Source organism: Syngnathus floridae, chromosome 15 (genome assembly GCF_059516105.1).
Source record: "Syngnathus floridae isolate MCC-2025c chromosome 15, RoL_Sflo_1.0, whole genome shotgun sequence".
In the NCBI taxonomy this organism is placed as follows: domain Eukaryota; kingdom Metazoa; phylum Chordata; class Actinopteri; order Syngnathiformes; family Syngnathidae; genus Syngnathus; species Syngnathus floridae.
In genome coordinates, this window is record NC_142427.1 from 12,610,665 (window position 1) to 12,620,039 (window position 9,375).

Consider the following 9,375-nt stretch of genomic DNA (forward strand, 5'->3'; position numbering starts at 1 on the left):
GGCCTACATACCGTCGAACGGCCCGGCCGCATAATCGATTGAGTTCAGGAACGTGTGCGACCAGGGTGGAGAAGGATCCCGATGAAGCTCGACACGACAGAGCTTCACTTTGCACGCCAATCCCTCACTCGTGGCTTTCTCTTGTAGACATTTAGAAGTCGGTCGGGATGGCTTTCGTTTGTAGGAGAAGGTCGGGTGTTGTGACAAGCAGTCGATGGGGCAGCCAACGAGCCCTACAGAGCTGCCGTGACCTCATTCCCGATCCCGTTCTCCGTTGCCGAAGAGCGAATAACCCCACCTGCTGTCTAAATGACTACAGTGCAACCCTGTTTTTTTTTTTTTACATTTCTCTAGAGGTCAAAAGTTGCTAAAGTCTATATGCTAGTAGTTTTTAGCGCCCTCTGATGGGGTTACTTGCAGGCGACACTACTATGATGATATGCTAGTTAAGCTATTGCTAGCTCGCGATCAGATCTACTGTTCCAAATCCTAAGCCTTCGTTGGCTTAGTGAGCAAACCCAGTGCATTTTGGAAACGTCGCACAAAGTAGGAATGAGTAGTCACACGTGAGGTTTTAGTAAGGCTGTTTTATTGCTAATGTGTTAGCGTCCTATGCTCATCAGGCTGTAGGACATCTTCCAGTGGACAAAAAGCGTTCACTACTCTAGAAGCACAAGAAAATACCAGTTGACATCCCATCTTAAAACTCCCTAACCATAAAGCGCCGACATCCATGCACCTCTCCCCTTCATACCACCCTCAAATAAACATGATCAAATCGACTTCAATAAACCAAATAAAGCGCAAAGCTCCCCATTTCTCTAAACCGTCTCACAAATATATATATTTAAATATTTACAGTGACAAATTTACCGGACTTTGTGGGGAAACTATCAATGAGTTACTGCAAAAGCTAGGCATCGTAGGCCCATAATTGGTCAATGCAAAAAAAACAGAAAAAAAAAACAACGTTTTCAGAATTGTTGGATTAGTATAAAAACAAGACATCAAATCCATTTCTGCGTATAAGCTTTTCTTCGGAATCGATGGAGTGGGATGGATGAGCTCCCGTGTTGTTCTTGTTCCCTCATTCCTGTTGGGACAAAAGCAGTGTGTGTCTTTATCAATCAATGAGTGTATGGATAGTTACACGCTGTAGCACTTTTTGGCCACCAAGAGGCGCTATTTCATTTGCTACACAGTGAATTTGATCTCTGGGTTGATGTTTCAACGGTTGGCCTGGAAAGTGTCTCCCCAATCTTACATTCCAGACGCAACCACCATCAGTGAAAAACTGCACCACAGTGAGAGCCTAGATCAACTCACTCGACAAGAACAACTCCAGTAGGTCGCTAATGCCGCAGTACCCCTCCTGCCCGGCCGGTTCTGTTACATACCCGTCGGATAACCTCTCCGGATCTCTCAATGACGATGGTCTTGTCTTCACTGATAGGCGAGCTCGAGTTTATCTGGTAGTCGTCACTCAGCAGGCCGAGGATGGGGTACTGGTTCCTGTACCTGCAGTGACGGAAAAGACCATAAATGACCCGAATGAACCAAAGAGTGATTGTGGCTGATTTGGGTTTTTGTGCAGCGTATGTACCTTTTGGTGATGATAGTCTTGGTGGTTTGGGAGCTGTCTTTTTTGTTTCTCTCCATCATCAGCCTTTGGATTTCCTACGGGAGAGAGAGATTGTGACTGGCTCAGCGGTAAACCGGAATCAGGACTTTTCACCAGTTATTCTCGGCCAGACCAAATCATATCTGATACCCATAGCTAGTATTGGTTCCTCGCGCGTGTGATGTTACAGACCTCCTCCTGTCTGGTGATGGTGGTCTGTCGCTGCTCCAGCATGGCGAGCAGCTCCGAGATCTTCAACTGGAGGGTCTTCTCCGAGGCAGACGACGTTCTCTCGGTGGTGATCTCTGTCTGGAGCCTCGTAATCTGAGTCTAAAAAGGGACGGAAAATGGATGAGCGAGCGTTCCCTTTGGCGCCCTGTCTATGGCGTTTTGTTTCATCATTTAGCGTTAAGCTAGCGGACCTGGGTCGGATGAAATGATACGGTTCGGTCGAACATTTCGGTTCGTGACTCGACAACGTCAACAATATGAAATGCTGGTCCGTAAGAGGCAAATTCACCCACCCGCAGCCGCAGGATCTCTTGGTCCTTCTCCTGTTTCATGGTGCCGAGCTGCTCGTTGAACTGCCGCGACAGCTCCTCGGTCTTGATGTGGAGTGTGCTGCTGTTGGATTGGCCTAATTGCTGCAATGTGGCAAGGCGCGTAGGGTCAAACACATACCTTCGGACTAAAACGAGGAAGTTGAGAGTACCTTCTGTCGGAGCATCTCGTTCTCCTTCTCCAGAGCTCTGATGCGTCCCTCCAGCTCTTTCATTCGGAAGTCGCGGCTGGCGTCGGTGTTGCGGGCGCTCATCAGCTGGCTCTCCAAGGCGCGCTGGGAGGTGGTGCTCTCTTTCAGAGACACCTGGGAGTGCAAGATGGAGATGGGGATCATCATTTGAAAAAGGTTCTAAGGTCGGGTGGTCTTTCTTACCTGAAGCTGTCTGTTGTTTTCACGAACCGCTTCCAAGAGACTGTCGTACTGGCGACCCTGATCCGCTTTGAAGGCCAGATCTCGCTCCAGCGCCTCCTTCTCGCCCTCCAGACGCTGAAGCGCACAGTCACGCATTTCAGGGCAATTTCCTTGAGGTGTGGTCCATACAAAGTCTTACCCGCAAGTCATCGGACATGTGCAGGAGCTCTTCTCTCAGGCTGCTGAAGGTGGACAGCAGCAGACGCATGCTCTTATCCGCAGTTAGGCGAGTCTACACCCGTGCGCACAAAGTTGTTGACAGTTTGCTCCACGCTGAGATCTCAGCTTGCGATTGCCAATCACCCACCTGCAGCAGGTAGCGGATTTGCTGTTTGGTCAGTTCCGTGGCTCCTTTCGGCAGCAGGGACTCGACATCTTCCACCTAAACACGCAGCTTGTTATTGAGATTGTGTTCTGGAGTCAAACAAAATGAGTCCCAACGCACCTGGTCGACACCCAGATCCACTTTCCTGTCGCACAAAAGGGAGAACGTAAACCGTTATTCCATTTTTGCTGCGATGAGCCGGCACGTTACGTATGTCAGCGGCCCACTCACTGTCCTCGGATCTTGGACACGTGCTCGGAGATGCAGGAGTGGATGTCGCAGTTCTTCCTGTAGACGTCGGCCAGTAAGGCGGCAAAGTAGCGCGTGTCCATCTTGGTGGCCTCGTTCAGCTCCGTCTTCACCTCCGTGCGGGAGATCTTCTCGATGGCCGGCGGCGGCGGCGGCTTCTGCTGTACGATGTTCACTATCTCCACCTCCTCCACTTCCACCGCCTCGTCCTCCTCCTCCTGGAAGCACAGCGTCGATGGTACCTCTTAGATGGAGGACGTCGGTGTCACAATAGAGATCACGGTGACTTAACCGTGTCCGTTCCGATCGATTGATCGGCCAATACGATCGTTTTTAATGGGAGAAAAATGGTTTGGGGCGATTCTTTATTTGTTCAAATTGCTCATGAACAAAATGGAACAAACAAATGATGACATTCAAACGCTCCCACCCCAAAAAATGGTCAGTTGTTGTCTGATTCATATGCAAAGTTCAACAAATACAAGACAACGCATTGTAAAACAGTCCAATATTCACCCTGTATTTCACATCTTTATTGCTATAAGCATTGAGGGACCCCAAAAAGGGATTTTATTCCTCTTTTTTTTTTTTTTAAACGAATCTGCCGATTGATGGGTCATCGGAATGTTCAGAACGGTATCGGCCACAAAAAAAAAAAAAAAATCCCCGTTGGTCAGACATGACATTGTTTATCACTACAAAAACAACAGGAAACAAAAACAACCCAACGCTAACTTTCGATGTGTTGAAAAAGTGTGTGAGGCCTTTTTCAAAGAGCTCTCCAACACACGGACGGCGCTTTTCCTTATCTGGAGTCCGACTCAACGTTGCATAAGCCGTTATCTGCAGTCATGCCATGCACCTTCACTCTCCCTCTGTAAATATCAATAACTCGTCACTCACGCTTTTGCGAGCTGACACTTTTGTTATGGCTTCATAAATACCCGCAGAGTCGCTCTGCCAGATTCCGCAAGGGCCCGAGAGAAGATCACAAACCAGCATGTCGGTGACGAAAACAAAACCCTTCCTGGTGTTGTGCCCTTCGGCTTATCAAAAGATAACATCTTCAATTTGTTTACGTGATGACGTTTTTTTTTCTCCTCAAGGAATCATCTGCACAAGCACAGAAATCTCTTTGTGGCCATTCAACGTGTCGACTAAGACGCTTGTGTCAATTAAAGTTGAAACCAGCGTGCGGGTTCACATAGGTGTGTCAGCAGCGCATGCCGGTCATGCCTGCACCAAAAGTGAGCCAGTCGGGGACTGGCCATCGTTTCCATCTTGACAGCCTAAAATCAGCGCTTCGAATTTCCTAAGCCTCAAACTTCATTGACTCGTACGACACTAAATTTGCGACACTCGACATACTCCCCCCATTCTTTTCCGAAATGTCATTTAAGTACATCGAATCCCTGAACTGGGACAGAGTTGGCTGTCGATTGTTGCGCAACGGCAGAAAGCGGTTGGCTTTTCAATTTGCGGATAAGCGGCAGGTGGCAAATTCCAGAGACGGGGCCAAGCTCATGTTGAAAAATTGGAATGAACTCGGTCGGTCAAGGCGAGTGCTTTTCAAGGAAAGACTAAAGTCCTTTACCATTATTTGCTTAGTGCTGCTGTTGATGCTAGCAAGTTGAACTATTTGAACGACATGAATTTGAAGGCGCTGTTTTGCGCCTGTTGGGCATTTGAAGAAATGGAAGCAAAAGAGGTGGCAATGGCGATGAGGTCAACTGAGCCAACAGCCTCTTCTTGGGTTACACTCCAGGAGGGAGCCACTGCATCACACACTGACCTACATTGCCATTGGTGCCATTTACATTTCATTAGAACGGATAATAACAACAACCATCGCTGGTGGGTAAATGACCTTTGTTGTAGGGAGCGGGAATGTTGACGGATTTCATTTTGGAAAACGTCAATGTTTTGGCAGCGTCATGGCAAATCCTCTCAGGCGCTTCCGAGAAAAAGTCACGAAATGAGCGTCTGTAGCGGAATGCACTTGAACTGCGGCCACGCCCGTCCGATGCGTGACGCTGCAGGTTGACATTCCACGGAATGCACCCACCCACTGCAAAAAGGTGTGGGAGGTGGCCCCGGACACGCCTTGTTAGACACACACACCCTTGAGCGCTTTGTCAGACACGCTATGAGCTATTAACGCAAGCTAATGTCTGTTTTGAGCCGATGGGTGTGTCCGCCCGCCCGCCCGCCCGCACACACACTTGCGCACACACACTTGCACACTCCCCCCGCTTCCTCCTCCGTCTTCCTGTCAGTAGCAAACCTAAGACAGCATATTGAAATGTGACCTTTGAGTTCAGAGAGCCAAACATGAGTACGCGCTTCAACTTTGCTAATAAGCTAAGCTTGTCCCAGACAAGGCACAATCACACTAACATGATAAGCTTGTATGTATAACTAAATGAACTCCTTTTAAAAAAGGAGCTCCCAAATGAGCATCTGTCCTCAATTGCCTTAGCTGGAGAAATCATTTTTATCAAACTCTTCCGCGTAGTTCTTTACACACTATCAAGATAATTGTACTTTATTGCAATAAAATACAGAATACGGTATAAAAAAAAAATAGCTTATTCTTTTTAGAAGATGCAGTCCTCATCCAAATTGGTGATATAATGATTTTTGGCGCCAAGTAATAACTCGTCCGTTGGGCAGAAGTAATTCAACTCTGAGCGCAACCTGCTGCGACAGGTTTAAGCTCCTATGCTGAGGGAGAATGTGATGTTTCCTCGAAGCAACACTTTCATTTGTTTCATTCTCAAGCTCCAAACAAAGGGCAAAAGCTTTCAAAGGACACATATTTGTGCTCCTGCCAGACAGACAGACGGCTGCTTCCCGGAGATTTTCTTCCATTACGGACGGACGGACGGACGGACGGGTGGGGAAGCCAAAACTGGTGTGTTTGTATGTGCCTTGCCTCCTCTTCCTCGTCCACACTGGGCTCGGGGGTCTTGCGGGGGTCTTGCGGGGGCCTTGCGGGGGCCTTGCGGGGGCCTTTCGGGGGCTGGAGGATAGGCTGAAGCCTGAGGACAAGTTCCTGCTCACGCTCTGAGACGAGAGGAAGAAAGAGCTGTGTTCATAGAAAGCTGTGCCCGCCGGAGGAGTCCTTTAACCCGCCCCAAGAATGCATCTTTGTACTCCTGTTTGAGGAACACGCGGAAGGAATGTCCGTCCGTCGGGTGTTTTGGGGCTAGATCGGCCGGCCACCCTGCTTGCAAAAGCTGACGCGTTTGTTAAACTTATCAACGGGAGCAGTGGAACATGATTCGATGCCCTCTTTGGTGACAAAATAGCCCTATGTCAAATGAGAAGGGAATGAAATGAAACCATTCATTTCATGACATGTTTGCTCAAGTATCTGTGCAAGTATTTTTACAAATCATGAATTGAATTCAACGTTTGAAAGTATCTGTGCAAGTCTCTCTCTTTGCAATCTTTGAGGTGCCTCTCTCAAGTCAAACAGCAGTCCTTGCTTGCTGCTGACATCCACACTTGCCTTACGTAAGCACTGAGTGTCAGCACAACAAGCTAAAGAATGTTATTGACCTCAAGCACCGTTCCGATTCCACGCCCCTAGCACCATCGCTTTCCAATCTCACCTGGCAGGTTGGCATCACTAATGTAGTAACAAAGTAGCTGCCCTATGCTACGTATGTCTGTGTGCTATTGTCAGAGTGAGCCCAACGCCTCTTTCAAAAAAACACAATAGGAACTTGTCTTTCCAGAAAACGACATTGCTGACAGACGTTTTTCACAAGTTGCCAGTTGTTTGTGCACTTAGAATAACCATGCTTAGCGTGAGATCGATCACATTTCATACAAGTCATATTCCCTATTTTGAGTGGGGGACCATTATTGGACATTTTAATTGGGACATTTCTCTGCTGCAGTTTTTTTTTTTCAGCTACTCCTTTCTATCTGAATATTTACATCCCAAAAATATTATTTGGGAACTTTTTGGGGGACATTGTTTTGTTTTAGAATGTATGTGTTGCGTAAGATAGAATAGAATAGATCTTTATTGTCATTGTCACACATAATTAAGTGCACTGCTTCATATGACCTATGACCACTGCAATCAAACATGGGGGGGGGGGGGAGTCTGTTTTACTGCGAGTTCAGGGCGTGCCACCTTGCCTGCCGGGTGGCTCGCTCGCTTGCTTTCTGACAATTCCGACTGGAGTTACTCAAAACAGGAGAACAAATGAGTGTGGTTGGAAATAAAAGAGGAGTCAGGGGAAATCCCTATTGAGAAATAAAAAGCTCAAGAAAGAACGGGAGTGTCCAAATGAAACCAAAGCATGGCAAGTTTCATGTGTTATTTTTAAAAAAAGATTAGTCAAGTTACTCTGAGAGCATGCGCAGGACCTTCAATGTATCAGGAGGACCGTAAAGGCCAGGATAGACCAATCGGCATGGCTTTCACTGCGCAATGCAAAAGCCGATGAACGTGTCTATCAAACCAGGACACGGAAAAATCTCAAGTAAGCAAATTGAACAGGAAGTGAGCCGTTTTGGTTTGGAGTTGTCATTTCCCAGCTTCGACCAACTCCCACTCGAGAACCGGCCCGATCACAAGCACGTGACGGATGTCGGTCGTTATTTGTTTCATTCCAATTCCCTTCAGCGGGTGAAACAAGTACGACTCACTCGTATCACGATGACAAACGATTGCTCAGGATAGGCTGCGAGAAGTCAGGGCCGGCCGGGTGTTAAGATGCGGTCATACGCCGGCCGACACATGCGCACACTGTTGCATCATGCGTATTGCCCAAAAATACTTGCAAACAAAACGGTCGCCTTTTCCAAGCATGCAAAGGAGGAGCTGGAATATGATGATACAGCCAAATACCGCAAAGACATTGTTCAAAATGATGATACACTCTGCTCACAATGCACACGCCTGTTGCTAAATGAAGACACATCATCATCATCATCATCATCACCACATGCGGTTGCTTAATGCAACAGTGGAAACCCCGAAGTGACCATTTCAAGCATCTTACTACGGGGGTTTTGTATTCCCCACTTCCGTATGACCTTTCTGCACACTGGCAGGACAATTTTGGCTGACTGCATGTGAAAATCATACTACTCATAGGACTAGTAACAAATGTGAACTCGTCCCGTTTTGCCTCACTAGTCATAATACATTTCCTACCAGTAGCCCAAAGTTATGCAAGTCGTAAAGACAAAACATGGAATCAATGCTCTCAATTCTTTCCCTGTTCACTTGTTTCTAGAAATTGGCACTGCACTGGAGTGAAGAAGGTGCGTGCCGTGTCCACGGCCAGCAATGGAGCGAGTGTTCTCACCGTGTTCTGCTGAAACAGGAGCTCCGAGTCCAGGCTGCTGCTGACGCTCACGCGGGGGACGCCCTGCAGGTAGACGGGCGACATCATCTGCTGCATGACGGCCGGCTGCTGCACCAGCACGTAGGACTGCTGTTGCACGGTCGGCTGCACCGGCACCAGGTAGCGCAGCGTGTTGTAGTTGCCGCCGTTGACGGCGTACTGAAGCGGGGACGCCGAGCGGGCGGTCGTGGTCAGCAACGTACCGCCGCTCACCGCCTCGGGCGAGGCCACGTTCATGGTCCGGTAGGTGGAGGTGGACGTGGTGGTCTTCTGGCTCTGGACGGACATTGTTGCGGAGACACGGGCAAAAATGAAAAGGTTAGAAGGGGGAAAAAAAAGTCAGGAAAGTTGCTCAAAACAAGCTGCTCCGCTGGCGCTCTTTTCTTTTTCCCCCAGAGAGGAGAGGTGAGTCCTCCGATGTTACTTCCTTCTCTACAGGCAGCGCTCGGGAGGAAAGTCCGGTTAGTGGAGTCGGTCTGGGGGGGTGGAGAAGCTAGCGACGGGGCGGGAGGTGCTGTTGCTTGGCATGCAAATGTCGACTGTGGAGGTGGGCGGAACCGAGAGAAAGTTTCAACAAGCCCTTCAGCATTTAGTATTCCATAATACTTGAAGGGGCTCAGTTTGACTAATACTAATGTTGTACAAGCTTAACTACTACGCAGATGTCAACTCGTGTGCAGTTTTGCCTCCCTAGTAGCATGTTTTCCAACGTGTATGCCAACGTTATCCCACTCGCTCGTGTGTCCTACAATATGGAAAATCGTCAATCATTCGAAAAAAGCGTGGTGGTGGTAGTAGTAGGCTACATGGAAAACATATAATAAATGCTCAAACA

The 9,375-nt window shown here is 48.2% G+C and overlaps 1 protein-coding gene across 1 annotated transcript; it reads right to left on the reverse strand.

Annotated features, from left to right (window-relative positions):
* Positions 1–569: 569 nt before the first annotated feature.
* pof1b (POF1B actin binding protein) lies at positions 570–9,047 on the reverse strand. Its single transcript, XM_088399477.1, has 12 exons — positions 8,502–9,047; positions 3,151–3,386; positions 3,040–3,064; positions 2,902–2,976; positions 2,734–2,826; positions 2,556–2,669; positions 2,334–2,486; positions 2,146–2,265; positions 1,814–1,951; positions 1,604–1,677; positions 1,398–1,518; positions 570–1,093 (listed from the first exon to the last, which is right to left on the reverse strand). The coding sequence occupies exons 1-12, from the start codon at positions 8,826–8,828 to the stop codon at positions 1,088–1,090; spliced, it is 1,482 nt and encodes a 493-aa protein (XP_088255603.1). The 5' UTR covers positions 8,829–9,047; the 3' UTR covers positions 570–1,087.
* Between the last annotated feature and the right edge of the window lie 328 nt (positions 9,048–9,375).